The following is a 26,453-nucleotide window of genomic DNA, read 5'->3' as shown; positions in this document are numbered from 1 at the left end:
TGTTGAGCATCTTTTTATGTGATTATTGGCCGTTTGTATGTCTTCTTTTGTGAAGTCTGTTCAGATCTTTTGTCCTTTTAGAAAATTGGGTCGTGTTCTTATTAATTAGTTGTAAGAATTCTTTTTTCTGGATATGTCTTTTGTTAAATATAAGCATCACATATATTTTTTTAACATAAAGTGAGTTGGAAGATGTTTTCCATTTTCTGAAATAATTTATGCAGGGTTGGTAGTTTTTGTTCTTAAATGACATACAGAATTTGTCAGTAAATCCATCCTGACCTAGAGTTTTCTTTGTTGAGCTATTTTAAAGTATAAATTTAGTTTCTTTACTAGATATAGAGCCATCTAGATTTTTTGTTTTTCTGTATGTCAATTTTAGTAATTTATGTTTTTCAAGGGACTTACCCATTTTATCTAAATTGTTTCATAAAGTTGTTTCTAATATTCTCTTATCTACATAGGATTTATAGTGATGCCTTTTTCTTTAAAATTTTTTTTAGCGATGCCTTTTTCATTACTCCTATTGACAATATATGTTTTATATTTTTTTGACCATACTAGCTGGAGATTTATCAATTTTATTGCTCAAAGAACCAGCCGTTGATTCAATTGTTTTTTTCCTATTGTCTATCCATTTTCTATTTCATTGATTTTTGCTCTTTTGTTATTTCCCTCCTACATACTTGGGTTTAGTTGGTGCTTTTTCTGGCTTCTTATGGTGGAAGCTTAGATAATTGAATATAATCATTTAAAGCTATAGTTTTTCCTGTAAGCATTGTTCTAGCTACATACCGCACACTTAGATAGATTGTATTTTCATTTTCATTCAATTAATACTTTCTAATTTCTCTTGTAATTTCATTTTCAGCAGATGGGTTATTTAGAAGTTTGCTGTTTAACTTCCAAGTATTTGGAGATTTCCTAGATATATTGGTATTGATATCTGGTTTAATTCCAGTGTTGTCAGATAATGTACTCTGTATGAATTCAATCTTTTAACATTTAATGAATCTTGTCTTATTGCCCAGCACATGTGCTATCTTGATGAAAATATTCCAGGTGTACTAAAAATAATGTGTATTCTGAAGCAGTGGTGTTGTCGGTGAGCCCCTCGGCCTACAGCCCACTGTTGGGTCTGGCCTACAAGGCAGGAAGGCCGATTTTGGTGAGAATATGTCTGCCAACATGACTGGTTTCAGGGCTCCTGAGTCCCCAGTTTTGCTCAGATGCTGAAAAAGAGCTTGCCAGTTCAGCCATCAGCCTGCACGGTAACTATACCCACCGCACATTCCTCGGAAAGTTACAGGCTGTTGAATATGGCATCCAAGGTTACACAAGTGACGGGTAATTTTCCAGAACCATTGCTTTCCAAAGGTCTTTCATCTATTTCAAATCCTGTCCTTCCTCAAAAAAATAAAAAATAGAAGGAATTTATAATAAAATATAAACATGGAGAGAGAAATCTTGTACCAGCCTTGTACCAGTTGACACCAAGTGCAGCACATTCAGCTTGACCTTAAGGAAACAGTAGCAGGTAATGTTATGGGACCATAATTTGCTTTTTGTGCTGTAGTGGATAGTGTGCAATACAAGACTGGACTGGAACAAAATAAAGAGGAGTCTAGATCCAGTGCAGCAAAAGTAACTCTTGATAAGCTTCTACAATAGGGTGAACCTGAACCAAGAAATTTAGAACCAGCGGGTCCTCCTCCTGTCCCTGCAGAACCTGTTGCTTAACCATAGGCAGCATATGTTTCAAACGTACGTTATGAAGGGAGACACATGCAGTACGCAAAGATTTCGCAGATTGTTAAAGAAACATTTAATCAACTGCTTTCTGGTCATTCAGAACTTTGTCTTCCAAATGGTTGATTTGAGCCTCTGCTTCAGCTAGTCTGCTGGTGATTCCTCCTAGTGCATTCTTCATTTCAGTTATTCTTCACTTCTGACAGGTTGTTTTTTATGGTTTCTATGTCCTTTCTTATGCTTGCTATCTCTCTGTTGAAGTTCTCACTAAGTTCCTTGAGCATCCTTATAACCATTGTTTTGAACTTGGTGTGTGGTGGGTTGCTTGCCTCCATTTTGTTTAGTTCTTTTTCTGGAGTTTTCTCCTGTTCTTTCATTTGGGATGTATTTCTTTGTTTCCTCATTTTGGCTGCCTCTCTGTGTTTGTTTCTATGTATTAGGTAGATCTTCTATGTCTCCCAGTCTTGGCAGGTAGTCTTATGTAGTAGGTACCCTGTGGAGCCCTGGCTAAGTCTCCCTGGTCACCTGCTCCAGGTGCCCCAGGAGTGTCCCTTGTGTGGGTTGCATGTGCCCTCCTGTTATAGTTGAGCCTTGATTGCTATTGACACATCAGTGGGTGGCATTGTCCCTCGGGCTGATTGACTGTGGGGTTTGGCCATGTCCACAGCTTATAGGCTGCTGTGTGGGAGGCTTAACCCACTGAGTGGGATTCACCCCATTGAGTACTGGTGCGTTGAGGCTGCCCTTTTTGTGTGCCACTTGTGGGGCTAATTGGGTGGTGCTCTGCTGTGGTCTGAAGCCATCCTCCAAGTATGGTGGTTCTGGGGCCTCTTGGGAGGGGCTCCGGTGCAGGCCCAGGTTACCCACTGCCTGTGACTGGCTGGGGACACCAGGTAGGAGCTACAAAGCTATCTGTGATTGTTTGCTGCCTGTGCTAAAGTTGGAGGCATGTGGGAGAGGAAACACTGGGAACCAAGGACAGTTGCCACCAGTACCAAGCCTGGGGTAGCTCTGCAAAAAGCCAGGACACCCTGAGGCCTGCCAGCTCCCTTAAGGTTCAGCCACTGATAGAGCCTTGTATGGTATGAAAGTTGGGTAAGGCAGGGTTTTGGAGTCACTAGAGTGGGAAGAGTTGTCAACAGGTTAATGTAAATTCTGGTTTGGTGCCAGTGCTGAGCCTGGAGCTACTCAGCAAAACTCTCAGGGCAGGGGCCGGCCCGGTGGCTCAGGCGGTTAGAGCTCCATGCTTCTAACTCCGAAGGCTGCCGGTTCGATTCCCAGTGGGCTCTCAACCACAAAGTTGCCGGTTCAACTCCTCGAGTCCCACAAGGTATTGTGGGCTCCGCCCTTTGCAACTAAGATTGAACACGGCACCTTGAGCTGAGCTGCCGCTGAGCTCCCGGATGGCTCAGTTGGTTGGAGCGCATCCTCTCAACCACAAGGTTGCCGGTTCGACTCCCACAAGGGATGGTGGGCTGTGCCGGTTCGACTCCCACTAGAAATGGCAACTGGACCTGGAGCTGAGCTGTGCCCTCCTCAACTAAGACTGAAAGGACAACAACTTGAAGCTGAATGGCACCCTCCAAAACTAAGATTGAAAGGACAACAACTTGACTTGGAAAAAAGGCCTGGAAGTACACACTGTTCCCCAATAAAGTCCTGTTCCCCTTCCCCAATAAAATCTTAAAAAAAAAAAAAGTCTCAGGGCATAGGCCAGTTGCTACCCTCCTGGGGATCCCAGACTCCAATAGTTTTCCAAGAAAGAATGCAATGTAGGCGGAGAAAGTGCTTCAGGCGCATTGGGGGAGTTGGGTGGGGCATGGTCTCAGCAGAGCTCACCAGACCAATGAGTTTCAGATTTGGCCTAGTTGGGGAGGCTCAACACAGGAAAGATGGTGCCCACCCCTCAGCCTCATGGGAGGAGGACCCTTCACAGGAAAAATGGTGACTCCTCTAGCCCTCGCTTTGAAGCCACACACTTCAGTCTGCCCCGCTCCCTGTGTCCCTCCAATACCTCGAGTCACCATCCCTCCACCGGAGCCTAGGGTGAAAGCCTGTGAGTGAGTGAGTTTGTGTGAGGGCTGTTTAAGATTGTGTCTGGGTTTCCTGCAGCCTTCCGTACCACCTGGATGTTTGGAATACCCACTGTTTTTCACAGCCAGATGTTGTGGGCGGCGCCTCTTCCCGGTACCAGTACTCACGGCTGGGGAGCCTGGTGTGCAGCTGGGGTCCCTGGCTCCTTTGTAGGAAACCTTTGCAGCTGAGATATCCCTCCTGATTCTCAACTGTCATATGGAGTTTTGGGGCTCGTTCACGTATCTGCCCCTCCTACCAGTCTTGATGTGGTTTCTTCTTTATACTTTTAGTTATAGGACTTCTTTTTGGCTAGACTTCAGATGATTCTCCAGGTTGATTGTTCTATAATTTACTTTTAATTTTTATGTGTTCGTGGGAGGATGCAGGCACAGTGTTTATCTACTCTGCTATCTTCAGCTTATCGCTCTCTTAATACTTACTCTTTGCCTGGCCTTGTGGAGTCTCATTTTGTGTACGCACAACTTAGAATTCAGCCAAAGACTCAAGGGAAGCCCCATGTAGGTTATTGAAGCTTCTCTGTGTAGCTCCCTCCTCTCTGGTACTCTGTATCCACGAAATCCAGCGAACTCCCCTCCCTGAACCCTGATCTATGCTCAACAGGGCTGCCATGTGCTTGGGTTTCCTTCCCTGCACTGTGATCCAGAAAGTACAGAAAGCCACGACCATTGTGGAGCTCACCTCATTTGTCTTCCATCTTTTAGGGATCTCAGTCTTGCTCTACTTGTTGTCCAATATTTGAAAACAGTTCATATATTTTTGTCCAGGATTTTAGTTATGGTTGGAAGCGCTAGTCTGGTATTATTTATTTCAGCATGGGTAGAAGCAGGTCAGGCAACCAGTTTTAACTACTGTTGATTTTTCTGATGTTTACCTTTTATTATTTTTTTTTTTTTAAAGATTTTTATTGGGGAAGGGAACAGGACTTTATTGGGGAACAGTGTGTACTTCCAGGCCTTTTTCCCAAGTCAAGTTGTTGTCCTTTCAGTCTTAGTTGTGGAGGGCGCAGCTCAGCTCCAGGTCCAGTTGCCGTTTTCTAGTTGCAGGGGGCACAGCCCACCATCCCTTGCGGGAGTCGAGGAATCGAACTGACAACCTTGTGGTTGAGAGGATGCACTCCAACCAACTGAGCCATCCGGGAGCTCAGCGGCAGCTCAGCTCAAAGTGCCGTGTTCAATCTTAGTTGCAGGGGGCGCTGCCCACTATCTCTTGCGGGACTCGAGGAATTGAACCGGTAACCTTGTGGTTGAGAGCCCACTGGCTCATGTGGGAATCAAACCAGCAGCCTTCGGAGTTAGGAGCATGGAGCTCTAACCACCTGAGCCACCGGACCCGGCCGGCCCTGATGTTTACCTTTAAATGATGGCTTTTAAAAAACCTGATTGATAGTTCTTCTGTTTTTCTTTAGAAATTATTTTTGTAATTGCTAATTGAGTGGAGATTTCAAAATTTAAAAGGTATAGGGTGGCCAGATGGCTCAGTTGGTTAGAGCGCGAGCTCTGAATAACAGGGTTGCTGGTTCGATTCCCACATGGGCCAGTGAGCTGCGCCCTCCACAACTAGACTGAAGACAATGAGCTGCTGCTAAACCCCCCGGAGGGGCGGCCGGATGGCTCAGTTGTTTACAGCGCGAGCTCTCAACAACAAGGTTGCTGGTTCAATTCCCGCATGGGATGGTGGGCTGCGCCCCCTGCAACCAAAGATTGAAAAGGGCAACTGGACTTGGAGCTGAGCTGCGCCCTCCACAACTAGATTGAAAGACAATGACTTGGAGCTGATGGGCCCTGGAAAAACACACTGTTCCCCAATATTCCCCAATTTGAAAATTAAAAAAAAGTTTTTTAAAGGTGCAAAAGAGGATACACTGCAAAGTCTGCCTCGCAGATGTGTCCCCTACTCACCCAGTTCCTCTCACAAGAGGCAACCAGTATTATATAAACATTTTTTCTTTAATCCTGCATAATATTCTGTTTTAAGGATTTCCCATCTTTATCTAATTTCCTATTAATGGGCACTACAGGGAAGTTATTGTGTTGTTAGGTATGAGTACATATGTGATTGCCAGTATTTTAGATGTAATATTTCCTTGTTGGTAAGCATGTATCTCACTTTTATATTTTTATAATTTGTAGAGGGATAAAACTAGATTTTCAAATGATAAGCTCCAAAAGTGCTCTTTAAACAATGTTACCTGTAGTTTATTCCAAATCCTAAACTGTACAAATATATCAAATTTTAATCATGATTTGAGTGTATATCTCACGAGAATCTGTTTTTACTCTTTTAGGCCATAATGCAGGGAGATACAGCTATAAAACCCGTCCTCCAAGTCATTGTAAGTACCTACATGCGTTTTATGCCAAGCAGTTTTCAGTTATATGTAATGATAAATTACATTTGATGAAGGACACAAAGATTTGTTTACTTTAGGAAATTCTCTCCATCATCATGAAAAAATAGGCCAGTCCATGTTGTAACCCTGAGAAAGGAACTGGGCTTTTTAAAAAATGGGTTACGTTAGCCAGAGGTAGGCCTTTGGAGGTTCAGGTTTGAGGCTTTGCCTCTCTTTGTTCCACCCTTACTGGATGCTGTAGTGCTACACATCATTACACCTGCCTCCTTACTTGTCTTCCTGCCCTGAGGTTTATCTTGCTCAAATCTGCCTTACAGATGGCCTCCAGAGAGAGCTACCTAAAAAGAACTTGTCTGGTTAAAATTCTTCGTTAACTCTATCATTTTAAGAGGTTCTCAAATTTAGGTGGGAATTTACAAAAATCAACAAAAGCAGAATCATGGATCGTACCTGCAGATTCTGAATCCATAGGCCCGACGGTCTCCCTGTTATTCTCAAACTAGCTGCCAGTCATCGTAAGGCTTATTTCATCTCGAGGCTCTGTTTTCCTATTTCGCTTAATGCTGCCTCTGATTTCCTTCAAGTTGGGATAAATGTCTCAGCTCTGCCTCCATGTCATTCATTATATGCACACTTCTCTTATGTCTCTGCCTCCATCTCTACCCTAATTGCAAGGCCCTTCAGGGCAAGAACTTTTTTTTTCTTTCTTTCTTCATTTTGTATTTTTAGCATGTTTCCTACACGGCACCTTGCATATGTTAGGGACCTTGTTATATTTTTTTTTTTCCAGAATTGATTTTCAACCAAATTCAAATTAGGGGAGAGAGAACACAAGAGTATTGGCAACTCATTTTATTCTCATTTATGTTGTGTTTCATAATGTTAGTGGAGAGAGGTTGGTAGAAGAACCATCAAATCTAATTTTCTTTTAGTTGGATTTAGGTGTCAAGAGAATGGGCAAGCAGTTCGGTCTGTGTTGAACTAATGGCAAGCCTACTCTCCTGCCACTTAGCATTACTTATCCTTGGGGATGGGGCAGACAACCTGGCTAATGAATCAAGTTTTCTGTTCTAGAACATCCGTCCCATTACTACAGGGACTAGTCCACCCCGTTATCGACTGCTTATGAGTGATGGGTTGAACACTCTCTCCTGTAAGTATGATGTATAAACCTGGGATTTTGTGTTTAAATACTAAAAGCACACCCAACACTTGTATTGCAATAATTTGGGGCATTCCAGAAGTGTGCATTTGCTCAGATGTGTAGTTCACTCAGACAGGATTGCAGCTGGCAGAGAGCATTCTAACAATAGACTGGATCTAGTGGAAAGCTACCACTTGGCTTAATTAATTTTCTCTAACTGGTGCTTTGTGTTTTTCTTGATTAATTTCCCTCAGGATAATATTGACATTTAGTGAATTTGATGGGTTAGCTGTCTTATACTTGCCTTTATGGGGTTTCATTTCTGTGTTAGAAGCTTTACAGGGGAGAGAGGAGAGAATTTGCAGAATATATGCTTGCTATCTCAAGGACCTAGATGGGAGGACCTAGAAAAGATTTTTCAGTCTTTGTCATGAAACGGAAAAAATGATTTTCCGTTTTGAAACAGAAAAATGATTACAGGGGAGAAAGCAGAATTTGCAGAATATATGCTTGCTATCTCAAGGACCTAGATGGGAGGAACTAGAAAAGATTTTTCAGTCTTTGTCATGAAACAGAAAAAACGATTTTGGGCACTTTAAGAAATACATACGTTTCACAGTAGCAGCAGATGTTTAATTAATGCACAGCAAATTATACTGTTTTTAACTAGGCAGAGTCTGACTAGTTTTAATTTCAGGAATATATTTAAGGCATTATTTGTCTTTGCTAGTACAGGTCTGATCAACTTTTAGACTGTTATGACTGAAGTATTTTGGAGACTAAAATAATCTCTGCTTTTCAGCTTTCATGTTGGCAACACAGTTAAACGCTCTTGTTGAAGACGAAAAATTGTCTAGCAACTGTATTTGCCAGATTAACCGATTTATTGTTAACACACTGAAAGATGGAAGGTATGTGGTGTGTTGGTTTTTTTTGTTTGTTTGTTTTTTTAATTGTGTTGTAGAATGGGGACTGATTTTTGAACAGTTCTTTGGATGCCAGAATTTAATTAGAAATCCAAAAAGCAGCGGTGAACATTCAGCGTAGAATTTACAGCTATTGAATTCTGAACTCAGGTGGCTAAAATATGGCACCAGAAGGAGAGAAATATGGAAACAAATTGGATATTTCAGAGCAGGGAATTAAAGCAGAATGCAGAACTCTTCATATTTCTAATCTCTTCAGAAACACTATTTTTAAGATTCTCTCTCAAAGTATCTTAATAAAAAGGGGTCACTTATTAGAGCAAAAAAAATGTATAATTAATTATGTAATGCTGCCTCTTTTTTGTGATGTTGAATCTTTCGTAGTAAATACTTTATCCAGCCAATATAGAGAATGTTGAATAACTACAGATGTTACATGCTAGAGATATAATGGTGAACAGAACTGTTATTCCCTCATGGGTAACATTGCTAAAATGGATTTTTTTGTTGGGGCGTTGCTTTATATTCCATGTTTTTCTCAAGATTTTAATTTTCAATTACAAAATACAACCAAAGCACATGAGAAGCAAAAATGGCAAGTATTCCCATCGTAATAAAGATATATCAATGTATATTACATCATTATCTTTATGTTTCCAAATAACTTTTTTGACTTCTATTTGTTTGCTATATCTTTATTCTTCTTCTGACTTTCAACCTTTATGTTATTAATTTTAGATGTCTTATATAAACACTATAAGTTTTAAAATTCAGTTTGATATTTAATTAGTGAGTTTATTCTGCCTAATTATTAATTTTTCCCCCCCCTAAATTTTGTGTTTTTACTGGGTTCTTGCTTTACTTTTTTCTCTTTTCCTGCCTTGGGTTGATTTTCTTAATTATTTTTTTCTTCTACTGGTTTGGAAGTTATACATTCTATGTATGTTTTCTTTGTGGTTACTCATATTTGTTTTTAAAAATCCATATTTGAGTTAACAAATATGCTAAAACGGGTCAGTATTTTTACCATCCTCCGAAATAAAACAAAGGTCTTAAAAAGATCTATGTTCAGTGTTTTAGTTCAACTTTGTTTTTAGTCCCTCTAATTAGTATATTCTCTTACATAGTCAGTGCTTATTTAGATTTACCCGTAGTTTATTAGCTCAACCTTTGCCTCTTTGATCACACTCCTTCCTTTATAGCTCAGCTTCCATTTTCCTGAAGAACATCTTTTAGCAGTTCTAGGGAGAGTTTACTCTCATCCAAAAATGTCTATATTTGACTCTCAGTTAAAGTAGTTTAACTGGGTATAGAATTCTAGGTTAACAGTTACTTATTTCTCTATATCATGTAGTAGTCTCTTCACCTACAATTCATCCCAGGAAAATAGTATAGATCTTTTCAAAGGGTGGCATCAAAATGTCAGAGGTCTGTCACCATTTTTCTCTTAAGAATACTCACAAACCACTGCTCCCCACTGTGGAAACAAGTACCCCAGACTTCCTTCTGCCCTGCCCATTCTCACAGGACCAGTCTCCGTGCCAGGTTTTCACCCCTGGCCAGCCTTCCTCTTTGCCCGACTTCCTCCTTTCTCAGCTACAAGAGAGGAAGCAGTCACACGGGGAGCACATGCTGCGAGTGGAAGGGCAGAACTGTAGTGGTTTCTTCTTCCTTGTTCCATTATATTTGTTGTGCTTTAGCAACTCTGCAAACTGACTCATGCATAGACTTGCTAGAGAATAAAAACCGTTGGGGCCGGAACAGAGCTGAAGATGCTTTTGTTCCCCCAGAGAAAAGCACTCCCAAAAGCAGCAACAAGTGCATGATGGAATTTTGTGTTCTTGTCATTATGTTTTGTAAAACAACTTTTATTATACAAATAATATATGCATATGTTACAAAAGTCACATAAACAAAAAGAGAAATAACTCTAATCCCACTGCCCAGAAATACCTATTAACATTTTGTTGTCTAGCCTTCCAGATTTTTTCTCTGAATATAAATACTTATGAATATATATTTCCTTTAGAAAAACCTCATAATATATATGGTTTTATAATACTCCTTTTTAATTTTATAGTGATCATTTTTACATCTCCCTAGGTATACCTCTGTCATATATTAGTGTATGCCATTGTATAAATTTACCGTAATTTAGTTAACATTTAAAGTATATACAGCATTTCATTATTGAAAAAGTTTTACCAGTGTTTCTTTGAATATATCTGTAACTGTCTTTCTAGGTGTGTTCAATTTTTTTAGAAAATATTATGATACCTAGTATAATATACTCAAACAATACAGAAAAGGGTACAAAGAAGGAAAAAATTGTCCAAAATTTATACATCCAGAAATAACCATATTATCATTATCGCTCAGTGCATGTTTATCACTGATTGATGGATACACAGAAATAATTTTGAAAGTAAAATTATAGTGTAAATTCAGTCATGTACCGCATGACGATATTTCAGTCAATAATGGAGCACATATACGACAGTGGTCCCATAAGATTAAAATGGAGCTGAAAAATTCCTATCTATTGCCTAGTGACATCATGGCCCTTGGAATGTCATAGAGGAATGCATTACTTTCTGACCAGGTTATAAAATTATCTTTTAGTTTCTTCAGACACTTCTGTGGATTTTTAAAGTAGACTTTAGTTCATCTGAGACTTATTTTTACATAGGATATGATGGAGGAATTTAGCTTAATTTTTTCCAAATGGATAGCCCATATCATGGAGGGGTTCTAGGCCCCAGTAAAGAGGTTAGGGTTTATTCGGAGTGTGATGGGAAGCCATGGGGTTTTGAGCCAGGGAATAGTGGTATGATCTAAGTTTTAAGAAGTTTCCAAAAGATTATTCTGATAGCTATGTGGAGAATTGATGGTTGGTGGCAGAACTAGATACAGAGAGACTGGTATTCCATTTATCTAATTTATTCTGAGTTTGCCATCTTTTTTTGTTGATCTGCTTGTCTATGCTTGTATCAGTGCTGTAGAGGTTTTTTTTGTCCCTTTCCCCCCTTTTCTTTGGTAACAACTGTATTGAGATATGATTCACATACCATACAATTCATCTATTTAAAGTGTGAAATGGTATTTAGTATATTCAGTTATGCAGCCATTACCACAATTAATTTTAGACTATTTTATCACCCCCTAAATAAACCCTGAACCCTTTAGCTATCATCCCCAAATTCCCCATCCTCTCTAGCCCTTGACAACCACTAATCTACTTTCTGTCTCTGTAGATTTGTTTATTTTGGACATTTCACATAAATGAACTCATATAATGTGTGGTCCCTTGTGACTGACCTCTGCGCACTTAGCATAATGTTCAAGGTTCATCCATGTTGTAGCGTGTGTCAGAATTTCATTCCTTTTTATGGCCAAATAATAATCCATTGTGTGGGTCTACCACATTTTGTTTATCCATTTGTTTAGACATTGGATTGTTTCCACCTTTTTGCTATCATGAGTAATGTTAAGGACATTTGCATACAAGTTTTTGTGTGGACATGGTCTCATTATTTTTATATATACCTTGGAGTAGAATTGTGTGTCAGATGGTAACTTTATGATTAAATTTTTGAGGAACTACTAGACTGTTTTCCAAAGTGGCTATACCAATTTACATTCCCACTAGCAATTGTATGAGGGTTTTAGTTTCTCTGCATCCTTACCAACACAGGTAACTTCATCTACCATAGTGTTTGCGATTAAAAGTATTAGGTTGGTGCAAAAGTAATTGTGGTTTAAAAGGTTAAAAACAATTGCAAAAACTGCAATTACTTTTGCACCAACCTAATATCGTAGGTAGAATATTTAGTAACTTGTAGGTGATGTCTTCCTTTACTTTTTCCCCACAAATTTTCTTGACAGTTCTTCTATGTTTTATTCTTACATGAATTCTAGTTATATAGTGAAGTTCAAAAAAGACAAAAATCTTGTTTGAATGCAAAGAATTGCATTAAATTTATATAGCACTTGATAGTAAGTCTTTTCATTGAAGAATATGGTATGTGAATATCCATGTCCCATCATCCAGCTTCAAATTATCACCTGATAGCCAATCTTGTTTTTATCTATATCCCTTCCACATTTATCTTCCCCTGTAATCTTGAAGCAAATTTCAGACATTGTATTATTTTATCCATAAATATCTTAGTATATGTCTTTGAAGGAAAAGAACTTGTTTTTAAAAATCCCACTTTACACCTAAAATATAAAATATGCTGCCAGTGTTCAGTTTCCATCTATTCGTGTGTGTGTGTGTGTGTGTGTGTAAATTATCTGAATCAGGATCCAAAGTAAAGTTCACACTAAAGTAGGTTGACAGTTTTTTTAGTCTCTTTGAATCTGTAGGTTCCTCCTTCATAACTTTTTTCCTCCCTTGCTGTTTATTTGTTGAAGAAACCAGGTCATCTGTTCTTTATCCTCATACAGTTTCCCACTGTCTGGATGTTGCTGATTGTATCCTTATAGAGTCATAATGTGTCCTTGTCACCTGTTTTCTGTAGATTGGGATTGGTGTATTCTTTTGCTATGCTGCTGGATTCATCTTGTTAATATTTAGGATGTATGTATATTACAATATAAAACTATTTTTTTTTTTTAAATGTGTTTTCTCTTAGGTTTTGGTATTAGGATAATGCTAAATGATTGATAAGCCTTCCATTTTCCTATGTTCTGGAGTAATTTTGGAAGGTAGTTAAATATCCACTACTAAATAACTATTGGATAGTTTTTATAGGGAATCTATCTAATTTTTAGGAACAGATAGTTTCAAGCTTATTTTATTGAAATATAACCTTGATATGAAAACCTGATAAAAGTAGCACAAACTTTTCAATTGTATATAAAAATCCAAAATACAGCCATCAGATCGTTTAAAGAATGCAACATGATGAAGTTGGGTTTATTATTCCTTAAATATTGCTCCAACCCATCCACTTTTTTTGTTGTTGTTTTTGGTAGGGGTGGATATTGGGGAACAGTGCGCTTCTCCAGGGCCCATCAGCTCCAAGCCGTTGTCCTTCAGTCTAGCTGTGGAGGGTGCAGCCCAGCTCCAAGTTCAGTTGCCGCCCTCAATCTTTAGTTGCGGTGGGGCACAGCCCAGCATCCTGTGCGGGAATTGAACCGGCAACCTTGTTGTTGAGAGCTTGCACTCTAACCAGCTGAGCCATCTGGCTGCCCCTCCACTTTTTTTAAATTTTTTTATTGCTACTACCCTAATTTAGGCTACCGTTAGTTCTCTCCTGTTGGTCTCCCTGCCTCCAGTCGTGTTCCCCTAAAATTTCCTTCTCTGTGTTGTAGTTCTCTTTAAAATACAGACATGATCATGACATTCAAGTTTGTACTGAGCAACAATACAAACTGGCGCAGTTGTTGCATTAAGCCCTGGAGGATACCTGCCCTCATTGAAAGTGCAGGCTAGTAGGAGAAATAGATAAATGATGAATATACAATCAAAATATGTATGAATGAATACATAAATAATGAACATATAAACTATATATTAATTAAACCTTAGAGAAGTGATCTGAAGGAAAGAAGTCGTAGCTATAGGAAAGACTATAACAGAAACCTGATCTGAACTAAAGGTTAAGGAAGTGTCTCTTAAAGAAGTGATGTTTGAGACGAGAGCCAAAAAATGAGTATTCGATGAGGCAGAATGAGAGGAGGCCATCCCGGTCAGAAAGAGGCCTACGCACAGGCCTTGCGGCACAAGAGAATATAACATACCCCAGTAACTGGAAGGAAACAGTATGGCTAGAGTGCCACTCTGGTGTGAGATGAGAAGGCCAGACCATACAGAGCCTCGTGGGCCAAGTGGAAGTTTTTGGCCTATGGTCCTTGGGCAGTTACTGCAGATTTTAATTAGAGTTAAAAGTAGGTCAAAGAACTCAGTTCTTAGAGAATTATTACATTAAAAAAAAATATCTACAGTCATGGGGCGGGGGATTATCACTTTATGAGGGGTATAAGTATCTAATTAGTACGTTGCTTTGTACACCTGAAACTAATTACATATATATATAGTCATACTGATTTTCCCTGGGAAAAGGTAATTGTTTAGGTAAGTGTTATGTTTCTGAAAATAAATCACCTCTTGTTGTGCCACATATTCTTGTGTTTAATAATCTAAATTCTTATCATGTCATTTGCTCCTTGAAGATATGGTATGTAGTAAGGACACTGCATTTTAATTAAGGGACTAGATGGGAAATGAAAACCCTGTGATCGAAAGAAGCCTTGATAATGATGCAGTGAAAGATTAAGGGAAATATTTATGTAGGAATTGCTATCATATATTTCTCAAGTTATTCAATAATGAAAGCCAGCTGACAAAGGGAAATCATTTTATCAAAATGATTATTGGTGGAAAGCTTTTTAAGTAGCTTGTCATTTATAAGGCTTCTGAATTTATTTTTTCTAACTTGTTTCTATTTATTTGCCTTTGTAGGAGAGTAGTTATTTTGATGGAGTTAGACGTTTTGAAATCAGCTGAAGCAGTTGGATTAAAGATTGGCAATCCAGTGCCCTATAATGAAGGTAAGATGCTTTTTACAGGTTGTAACACTCAAATGAATACCTTTTTATAGATCTGGAATTCTACTTTTTGGGTTCAGTTTGATTTGTTAGTCTTAATAAAACGTGATTTGGGGGTCTAGGAACCAGGTTCTTTTTTCAGTTTTTTTCATTACGGGAGAAATGATGGTAACAGTCCATAAAGGAAAAACTTCTGTGTTTTTCTCTTTACTCAACATTCACACTTCTGGCACTTCTGTAACTAAATGTGTGGATTGTTTTCCCCACACTAAGTAAGTCTCGAATTCTCTGTGGGTGCCAGCTGGGAGTCTACAATTCAGTTCAGTCCTGATACCACCTACCTGGAGTTAGCCTCAGATCCCACAGGGTAAGGCCTCAGGCCCACAGGACCACCTCCCCCAGAATAGTTACAGCAGACAGATTCAGCTAGCGCAATTGTAGTCTAGGTTGGGAGATAGATTCCTGCTGCTTCCTATTCTGCCCTTTCCCCAGAATCCTCTCCACAGTGATTGTCTCTTAATAATGATTTTGATTTTCTTGTGAAAGTACATAGAAAAGCATAATGAAATTAGAAAAATTCAATTAATTTAAACAAGAGAGACAATAATAGTTTTAGAAAAAAGGCAAAGAATCTTTAATCACTGACCCCTTAAAAGGAGGAGGCTTATCTGCCCCTCCACCAAGTCAAATAAAAATAAAATTATAGCCGGGGCTGGCCCGGTGGCTCAGGAGGTTAGAGCTCCATGCTCCTAACTCCGAACGCTGCCGGTTCGATTCCCACATGGGCCAGTGGGCTCTTAACCACAAGGTTGCCAGTTTGATTCCTCGAGTCCCACAAGAGATGGTGGGCTGCACCCCCTGCAACTAGCAACGGCAACTGGACCTGGAGCTGAGCTACGCCCTCTACAACTAAGAGTGAAAGGACAACAACTTGGAAAAAAAGTACTGGAAAGTACACACTGTTCCCCAATAAAGTCCTGTTCCCCTTCAAAAAAAAAAATAAAAAAATACATGCATGATATAAAATTTAAAAAATAAAATTATAGCCTCACTGTCACCAAAATAAATTCCAGCTTTGTTTAAAAAGTTAGAAAATGAAACCATCAAACAATTTTACAAAAGAGGTTGGGGCTACATAAATGTATTGGAGTAATTCACAATGAATATTTGATTATATTGAAATAAAATTTTATATGTTAAAAATACAAAGTATGTAAAACTTCATCTAGGATAAAATAGTTACAGAAGATAGGACTGACAAAGGGTTAATACAGGCATACCTCAGATACTGCAAGTGCGGTTCCAGACCTCCACAATTAAGTGAATAGCACAGTAAAATGAGTCACGAATTGTTTGGTTTCCCAGTGCATATACAAATTATGTTTACTCTCTACTGTAGTCTGCTAAGTGTGCAATACATTATGTCTAAAAAATGTACAAACCTTAAAAAATACTTTGTTGCTAAAAAAAGTTAACCTTCATCTGAGCCATCAGCAAAAGTCATAATCTTTTTGCTGGTGGAGGGTCTTGCCTTGATGTTGATGAAAGCACTGTATCTGTGAAGTGCAATAAAACGAGATGTGCCTGTATCTTTAATATTTACTGAATTTTTTTATAAGAAAAAATTACTAAATAACAGAGTATATTGGCTATTTTAATTGTATATGTGACATTGAAAAAATTAAAAGTGACTTTCATCAGGTCAGTGTCGAGATGCTCAAAATTTTATATGTGACTTATTTGAAGTCTTCCACTGTGTATTTCCTCCTCCTTCCCATATTATTTCTCAGTAGAAAAGTAAGTACATTTGTTTTTTTAAACTCAAAGAGAAAATTAAATTCTCTCTGTTGCTCCTAATAGAGAAAGGTGCTTTGGTGGTTTCCATTGAAATATACTAATTCACAGTCCTACTTTAAACTTATCAAATGTAGTTCTTCAGTTTATCCTTTATTTTTGGTGTTAGTTGGGCTTTTGCCTGAGGATAAATAGAGTTGATCCCAATAATTCTTGTGCTGGAGGTAAACTGCATCCTGTCTTCCTACCTGGAGCTCAGTTCTAGCCTTTGCCTGCGTGGAGTAATAGAAAGGAAAGGAAAGTTTGAGGAGCTCAGGCCTAAACCCTAGGAGAGCACTGAGCACAGTAACAGAATGTTAGAGATAGTTTACTTATTTTTTAGTTTTTTGATTCAATTTTTAAAAGTTACTTTTTAAACTGGTCTCTCTTTTAGTTGCCAATAAGAAGGAACTATTTTAGAGATCGATAGTTTTAATCATAGTAAAAAATGAAGGTGAGTGAAGTGACGAAGTGACTTGCTCACGGTCCTACAGCAGATGAGTTGCTTCAAGAAATGACTCATTGTTTCTGATTGCCAGTCGTTATCCCACTTGCCACTGGACCCAGACACTCAGAGATTGGCCTTTATATCAAAATTCTTGCCTATTGTGAAAATTGTATTTAAGTTAATAGATTGTGAGTGAATCCATTACAGGAATGTTATATATTTAGTCACATGCCACTTAATGACAGGGATACATTCTGAGAAGTACGTCGTTAGGTGACTTTGTCATTGTGGAGCATCACAGAGGGCACTTACAAAACTAGATGGTATCGCCTCCTACCCACCTGGGCTCTATGGTACAGCCTGTTGCTCCCAGGCTACATGCCTGTACAGTATGTCACTGTATGAAACAACATGAGATTAAATCAAGCTCAAGGGAACATGATATAATCAAGAGATGAAGTAAACGAAATGTATGGCTGCTGCTGGTGTAACACAGCATAGTATTTTACAGCAAATTTTTTTATAAGTAGAAGGAATACACTCTAAAATAACAATAAAAAGTGTAGTATAGTAAATAATATAAACCAGTAACATAGTTGTTTATTATCATTATCAAGTATTATGTACATAATTGTGTGTGCTATATTTGTATACAACTGGTAACATAATATGTTTGTTTATACCAGCATCACCACCAACACACAACTAATGCAGTTTGCTATGACATTATGACGTCACTAGGCAACAGGCATTTCTCAGCTCTCGTATAATCTTATGGGATCATTGCTGTATACAAGTATGCAGACATTAAGCAAAATGTCCAACACATGACTAATTGGAAGTTATCTCTATTTCATAGTATGTTTGTCCATTAAAACTTGTATAATTTTTAAAAATTGAAATATAATTAAGATAGAGAGCTTTTTAAATAAGCAATTATTGAAAAGATAATATAGTTACATGTTTCAAAACTCAAAACTATAAAATATGTATTTAGAGAAATCTTACTCCTACCCCTGCCTCCTCCCACACTGTTCCTACTCACTGCTGCCCACTTTGGGTAACCAATTTTAGTCATTTCTTTTTATCCTTCATGTGTTTCTATATGTAAATATAGTCAAGTACAGATATTCTATATTCTCATTCCATACTTCACTTTGCTTACTATGTACAAAAAGGATACTATGTACACTACCTTGCCTCTTTTTTATTCTGCTTTTTAAAAAATTCTCAGCCTAGAGATATTTCATATAGAGAGAGATCTTCCTTTTTTTTTTTTTAAATGGTTATGGAGTGTTCTGTTATGTGACTGCTCAGTAATTTAACCAGCCCTTTACTGATGGACTCATGGGTTGTTTCCATGCTATTAAGACACTACTGCAATGAACAACTTTATATGTATGCAGAGGTATGCGCAGAGGGGGTTTGATTGCCAGAAGTGAGATTGCTGGATCTGTGGATAAATGCATCTGCGGTCAGTAGGTATGGTTGAATTCCCCTCCATAGGATGGAATAATTTTACATTCCATGAGCAATGCATGAAAATATTGGTTTCTTCACAGCTTTGTGAACCAATATGAACATTAACCACATACTCTGAGTATGTTCTGAATTTTCACCAATCTGATAGATGAAAACTGGCATCTCCAGGTAGTTTTAAATTGTATTCTGAGCAAGGTGAGCATCCCTTTAAATGTTTAAGGGCCTTTTCTCTGTGAGCTGTTATGTTGTCCATTTGTCTTTTGGGTTGGTTGTCTTTTTCTTCTCAATTTCTAAGAGTTCTTTAAAAAGTGAGGAGGGATCAATCTTTTTCCTCTGATATGACTTACAAAATCTATTTGACTTTGTGGTGTTTTTGCTATGCAGCAGTGTTTTGGTTTTTATGAAGTTGAATTTTCCAATTATTTTTTTATGACTTCGGGGTTTTGAGCCATAGTTAGAAAGGTTTTCCTCACTGTAAAGTTATTAAGGCATTCACCCATGTTTTATTCTAGTACTTGTGTGATTTTATTTTTTACATTTAAATCATCCAGGCTGCTTTCGTCTTACTGTTGTGGTTTGGGGCTTCACTTTCACATAATTTGGAATTTATGGGTTTTCTCTGTCCCCTAGTTTCACTAAACATGTAGTCTATATGTGGAATATTTGGGTATGGTTTGGATATTCTCTTTGTTGCTCTGTATAATTTTTAGGAGAAGTGGGAAGATTTGGGACTAGGTCATCACCATGCTTGTTCCAGAAATTAGAACCTTTTACATTTTAATTTGTGACTACACAAACTAGTAGTAATTTGGTGCTTTAAATTGGAGAGGGAAAGCTGGAGTTTATTCAGGTAAAGTTCTAAAATATTAAATGGAAACATCACATTTGTTTTGCAATAGTGAAGTTTTGTTAAAATGAGCACATTAGTCTATCTTTATTCTCAGCTTTTAGGAAGGAGAGTTAAAACAAAGCAATGCTTAGCATCTCTATGAAATCTTTGGATGCCACTGAGGTGAGGCAGAGATGACTGTGCCCGGGTTTATCACCTTTGGCCACATTCCTAATATTGTTTATGTTGTATTTAATTAAATGGTCCTTTGGACATTTTGTGTTTCAGGGGCAAAAGTATTTGAGATAAAGAGATAAAAGGGTTAAAAAGTAATTACCGCTTGAGGTCAGACTATGGAACTATGGGAAGAACTCCTTGGTCTCAATACCCAGTTCCATTGGCTCTTTCCTTTCTTCAGGGTCTGTTAAAGTGCGGAGGGGATGAGAGAAGATTTTGCTGTTTAGGGTTATGTGCCATTGAATTTCATTGTAACTAGATCAATCACACATTGTTACTTGGACCATTCTGGAAATAGCTTTGTTACAATGACTATTACTTTACAGGTGTATTTCACAGAAATGGTTTCTGATTGTCTATTATTAGTGGATAGAGAACTAAAGTTAGAGTCTATCCTCCCAGAACCTATGACATATCAGGTGACCAGTAAAATTAATTGACTAAACCCAGCCCAGAAATAGGCAGAGGTATTCCAGAATGTGCATTGAAATTGTCTTGTGGGACTAGTACTACCTTAAATAAAGATACTTAAAGGATTTTTTAAATGTGGGAAATAAAAGTTACAATTCATATTTCATACAATACTGGATTGGATGATTTTAAATCTTCCATATTAGCCGCTATATATTTTTGTCAATATGTATATTAATTCTATGTACCTATACTATTTCTAATCATGATATTCTTAGACTTACATTTCTTATATGATACTTAGTACTATTACTCATTATTAGTTGGGTTTTTTTTTCTCCCTGATTCTGTCCATTTTCTGCCAGCAGGAAATTATAACTTCAATTGACTCTTCTTTATATTCTTTGTAGTTGTTGTTAAGAAAGCACTTGCTAATAGAAGTTGAGATTTTGTCATTCTGTTTTCCATCATCTGTTAGATAATTTTTATCTGCTTGTGGCTCACCTACCATTATAATGATTTTAATAAAAAAGATTGGTGTGAGGGCAAGTAACTTGAGGAGCTAGAGTCTGCTTTAAACTATCCTATTTCCCTCCCAGGTCAGAGCCAGTGATATTAAGCCAGCATAGAGCAAACGAGTAAGAATTATGACCTTGATCCTTCTTGTGGAAATGGTTTGATTTACAGGTGGAACAAAACAGAAAATTATCAGAAGTTAAGTCCCTGCATTTCTGCTTTCAGGTATAATTTTAAATTTAGGAAGATTTTTATTTAGCTATAGACTGATTTCTTTCAGATCTGTGTTGAAGCACGTTAAATTGAAGAGCAATTGTTGCTATTTAGAATGCACCAGGATTCTTACCGTCCATTTACTTTGAGTCTCTTGTGTCCTATGCTAGATTTGCAAATATGGTCCAAAGCCAGAATTAAGGATTGTTCTGATAAATGGATTAGTAGCTTTTCCTGGCTACCAGATGTGAGGGTTATTAGTTATGTTCTATATAATTAGAGTTTGGCTGCTAGAATTGGTTGCTTACAATTAAATATTAACTAGATGGTGAAGTGGATGGATCTAGTCAGATAAACCTATGTTCAGGACAAGGCTTTTGCCTTTTCCTAGCTCTGTGACTTTGAGCAAGTTACATGATCTCTTTAACCCAGTTTTCTCATCTGTTAAATGGGTATAATAAGACTATCTATATCGTAGGGTTGAAGATTGAATGGAATAATGCATTTAACTGTGTACCTGGTACATAGTAAGCACTCAAAAATGGTAGCTGATACTAATGTCTATTATAGGGCATAATTGGTGTCTTGTTAAATATTGTACTTCATTGAATCTAAGAATCCAATGATTATAAGACTGTACCATTACATTATGTACTACTAAAAAGAAATTATAACACTAATTTTAATTCATGTGTTAAAATGTCAAAAAAAATCTTCACTTTGAATAGGTAAACAGGTAAGTTACATTTTTTAAAATTGTGGTAAAATATGCATAACAAAATGTATAGTTTACCCTTTTTCAAGTGTACAGTTCAGTGGCATTAAGTACATTCCATTGTTGTGCAACCATCACCCTTAGAACTCGTCCATCATCCCAAACTGAAACTGTAGGCATGAGACAATAACTCCCCATTTCCCACTCCCCCAGCCCCTGGTAACCACTATTCTACTTTCTGTCTATGTGAATTTACTCCAGGTACCTCATAAATGTTGGTTACATTTTGATAGAAATTAAACAGTAAAGATCAGCATGATCCTTTGACCATGTCCTGTTCAACAAGATACTTGAAGAAGCAGACATTGTAACGAGGAAGCCACTCAAGAGCTTGGGCATGTTTGAGATAAAAAGAGAGGGAGAAACTACAATGGAGTATAGCAGGGGTCTGTGTATTTTTGTGGTACCATCTTTGAAGGTTTAAATCTTTTCGTTCTTTTGAATATATTTCATGAAACACATAAAAATAATTCTTTTCCTAGCCATTTAGCCCCAATACTGTTTACTGAGCAACTCATCTTTTCCCTACTGATTTAAAAAAAAGATTCATTGTAGAATTTCAAAATGTTCCTTCACAAGACACGTTATTATCAAAGACAAGCAGTTCTCCCTCTCAATTTCATATGATACTTTGTAAATTCAGAGATAGTGGAAAAGCTAAAAAGTAAACACAAAAATTCCCTATCAAGAATCTAGGCTCTTTTTTCTGTGTAAGTAAGGTCTCTCAATTTTTCTCTCCATAGGAAGAACTAAAGAATAACCCAATTCTGTTTAACTTTTTAATTTTATGCTATATTAATTTTACTCTAATGGCACAGTTTACTCTCATTTAGTCGTACCAGTTAAGAGTAACATTGGCAGAAGGAAATGACATCGGTGTGTAATATGCCCATTTGAGTTAGGGCCTTGGAAAACCCAGCAGGAATAAACCCAGTGATTGGAGAAGGCAGCGACAGGGTGACAGGAGGGCAGCTTTTTCAGCAGCACTCACCATCTTTGTTCTGAGGGCACACTAGGAAATTTTTTTTGAGCTGCGCTTGTGTGCTGCAAGCACTCTGAGTGAACAGCCCAGACAGGTTAGGTTGACTTCTACTTTTAGTGCCAGTTACAAAGGCATAATCAAATTCTGTGAATCTGGGGTTTTTTTGTTTTTGTTTTTGTTTTTGTTTTCAGTTAGGTGTATTTTTCTATCTTAACATCTTTCAACTTCATAAACATTTGTAGAAAGGATGAGGGATAAATAAATACTCTAATGGTATGGTGTTTCTTATTTTCTGCTTGAGAGACATGTTCATTTCCCCTCTTTTCCTTTTAATCTTCCTGTTTCCTTGACACACCTGCTTCTGAACTCCATTCTCATCTCTTCCTGCTGTGACAGTTCACTAGCACTTCAGGGTACCTAAGGCTCTTTCAACTCTTATTTTCCACCAACTGTCAGTTGCAAAATAAGGTTGCTTTGTTTGGGAGGCAAGGAGTACAATCCTTTCTGAATGTCTCCTTTCCTTTGAACCAAGAGCACTTCAGAGACAATTGAACTGCTTTTAGGTTTTTCTTACCACCCAGCTTTTTCTTCTAATAGATCCTGCCGTGAACACACAGCTCTGTTGATGACATCGATTTGTTGCTATGGAAATAGTGATATTGTCACAGATTCAGCCCAGTGGCTTTCCTTCAGGTTCATGCAGGAGAAATGGGCAAGCCTTTAGGGGAGAACCTCATTAAAACTGAAAGCTATCAATTATAAGCAGGTGAAAGGTAAATGGAGCCAACCTTTTATGTCATGAAAACAAAAGTGAACCCCTAGCAAATTCACCGCATGCAGTTGACTGCCCCAGCGTGAATTGTGACCCTGTCGAGTCTTTGACAGAAATCAAAAATTCATGCTTTCTCAGAGTATTTCTTCTACGTAAGTTTAACTCTTTTAACCCAAGTTATTTGTACGAAAATGGTCTTTCTCTTTGATCCTCAGGACATGGGCAGCAGCAGGTCATTCCTGCTCCAGCCTCAGCAGTCAGTCCACCAACCAGCAAGCCGCAGCAACAGAATGGGAGCCCAGGAACGGGTAAGCCCGCCGTGTGGAGACTGGTGCTGAGGACACGTGTCAGGCTTTTGAATAATGTTTTGAAATTTAGTCTGGGACTAAAGGGAGTTTTCCAAATGCCATTCATGACAGTTGCTTCTTGCAAAGAATAATTCCAATTAAATAATTCCTGCAAAGTGTGTGATTGAAAAAAAATGATTAAAGACAGTCTTTTCAAGGTACTTAATATGCCTTTTTTTGTATCAGAATGATATACTCTTCTCTGTCAGTAGTTTTTCTGGTAGTTCCTCACATCTTAGGTTTTCCACCCTCTTGACTTTGAACTTACGTACCTTTTAAATTCTAGCCTTTTAACTAGGATCCGCTTATTAAATTTGGCTTGTCTCTCTCCAAGTTTTCCATTTTTCTGGACTCTCGTGGGTATTTATCTTTGCTTGAAGACAGTGTCATTTATATTGGTCCTAGGTTTGCTTCTCAGTCTCATGGATGAGAAATACTTTCTTCTTTTAATTTTCTCTGCAGCAAGTCCTGAGAGACTGTACTGGATCATTTTGGTTTTTTTCTGGCCGTTGCTTTAGGGACCACCATTGAAAATTATGATTTGTAGAATTTGGTTGGATTTATCTTTAGAGGTCCTTTTTTCTGTCACAGCTTCACATACACCACTTCCTCTCCTCCTCTCAACTATTAGTTTCTATTTTTATTTATTTACTTCTTTTTTAGTTTCTATTTTTCAATGCTAAGATTCTAAAATAAAAAAGCAAAGTTAGGGTGTCACTAATGTTTCTGTGAAACTTTTAATACGTAAGACTTTTCCCTGTTGGTCTTCGATGCTTTTATCTACCTGGCAAAATCTATCTACCTACTTTCTATCTATCTCCCTTTATAAGCAGATCTATTCATACACGAGCCTTAAAGTACTGTTGAAGGGAGGTGGTCGAGCAGATTATCTAAAATGGTGAATAATCTAGCAGTCACTTCCTTAGGCTGAAATACAAATGGTAGTATATTATTCCTCTCCCTCCTTCCACAGATTTATTTTTTCAGTTGTCTGTCTTTGGCTTATATTAATACTTCATTTTAAAGATCAGTTAATGTTCCCTAAACACAAATCAGTTTGGTAGTGAAAGAAGGAAGACTCGGCGTGTGTTGAGAGGAAGCAACCTGATTGGGAGGTTGAAGCTTTATAGAAACAATGCACATACAGAGGAATTCATGAACTTACAGGCTTTAATTACTTATCCTTTCCAAGTGCAAGGCAGCTCCTTAGGCTTGGATAAAAGAAGCAGAAGGAATCCTGGTGGCCAGCTACCTGTTTGTCTTGAACCAACAACTGATTCTTGCCCTTTGCTCTCAACTGAACTCAAACCCATAAACTTCATTCTGGACTTTTCAGTCCTGTAGACCAGTTGAGGACTGAGAGTTTTCTGGGGATGTTTTGAGGTGATATATTTGTGACAGGTATTCTTCACCTCGGATGGTTCATCCACTATGTCCTTTACTTACTAGCCTTTCCTTCTGCTTTTTTTCTCATGCACCTAGTGACTTGCCATCAGTTTTACCAGTCAAGGAGATTGATTTTCTTTCTCTGACCCATTATCTTGCCCATTGCTATAAAGGAAAAGTTTAAGGAGGGTGGCCCTTTGAAAGAGCTGTGCCTGGGTTCATTACCATTATTTATTTTCTTGACCTCAGGGCATAAGTCAGCAAATATCTAATGAACTTCTTTGTGCCCAGCATTCATCCTAGATCACTTTTCTAGCCTCCTGTTTAGGTCTCTGTTTGACCTCCATATCTCTTGACTACTAAAAAGGAAAAATTTCACCTCTCATTTTGTATGGTTTTACCAGTGACGCCTCAGTACTGGAGAATTATTATAAAAACTTAACTATAAATTTTAAATAAAATTATGATTGTCCTTCTTTGCATTTGTTTTTAAAGGTTCCACTGTATCTAAGGATTATGGTGCTGCAAAGATATTTGGAAAAGCTGGAGGAACCAGCCTGGTGAACAGTTCTGGGGGAACACAAGCCAAAGTGGTACCCATTTCTAGCCTCACCCCTTACCAATCCAAGTGAGTTATTCCATAGAATAAGTTTAGAACATACTTACAAAATAGTGTAAACGGTTATTATGGGCTCTTGACTTACTTATGTGTGCACTGTTAACCACACATAAAATAGGTTTCCTCTTTTTATTTTCCTGGAAGGGGAGGAGGGTACAAATTGTGGCAGCCTTGAACTTGCTCATCAGAAAAGAATGGCAGAAAAGAGCAATCTGCCATAGCATGTGGAATTTCATTTATTTTGAAATTTAAAATATTTAATGCTTAAAGAATCAGTTGGTAGCCTTATGAGTAAAACTAAATATTCTAATTCAGAAGGCATTTGTTTTATCTTCTCATCATATAAATAGGCAACTTTTAGTCTAAAAAAAGTTACTCTGATTTAGTTGACTTAAAGAATCTGTACTGTTTGTAGTAACCACATGAACATACCCTGAATAGATATTTCTTTTATATGACTTTTTTCTGTTAAAAGTTAATTTTAGCAGTTGCAAATGAGTACGTTCTCTTTTCAGAATTCTTTCAGATATGTTTTTATTTATCCTTTAGCTCTTTACAATGTAGGGAAGATATGTTCCCCTGTGAAATTGTAAGTAAGGTAACTGATGTACCCAACTCCTGCATTCAGGAATGGAAGTTGGAAGTTGTCCTCATTTTTCAGTGTCTTCTGTCTGAGGTCATACTGCTTTAGTGTATTTTTCTTTGGGGGCTTACCAATGCCATGTTTCATAACCTTGTATTTCTATTCAGTGTGTATTAGAAATGAGACAGAAATTTGACAC

General features: G+C 37.8%; 1 protein-coding gene across 2 annotated transcripts in view; it reads left to right on the top strand.

The window, feature by feature from the left end:
* Nucleotides 1–26,453, top strand: part of RPA1 (replication protein A1) — a 45,586-nt gene that overhangs the window by 4,522 nt on the left and 14,611 nt on the right. For both annotated transcript variants that reach the window (XM_019755527.3, XM_074319587.2), the window contains 6 exons: nucleotides 6,131–6,178; nucleotides 7,271–7,349; nucleotides 8,143–8,251; nucleotides 14,736–14,824; nucleotides 23,535–23,627; nucleotides 25,548–25,680. In XM_019755527.3, the coding sequence (XP_019611086.3) occupies nucleotides 6,131–6,178; nucleotides 7,271–7,349; nucleotides 8,143–8,251; nucleotides 14,736–14,824; nucleotides 23,535–23,627; nucleotides 25,548–25,680 (551 nt within the window). The remainder of the gene's footprint in view (nucleotides 1–6,130; nucleotides 6,179–7,270; nucleotides 7,350–8,142; nucleotides 8,252–14,735; nucleotides 14,825–23,534; nucleotides 23,628–25,547; nucleotides 25,681–26,453) is intronic.

The sequence above is a fragment of the Rhinolophus sinicus genome, chromosome 12 (assembly GCF_057876585.1).
Source record: "Rhinolophus sinicus isolate RSI-liver-muscle chromosome 12, RSI-T2T, whole genome shotgun sequence".
NCBI classification, from domain to species: Eukaryota; Metazoa; Chordata; class Mammalia; order Chiroptera; family Rhinolophidae; genus Rhinolophus; species Rhinolophus sinicus.
The sequence above is the reverse complement of the archived record's forward strand: the minus strand, read 5'-3'. Positions and strand labels throughout refer to the sequence as shown.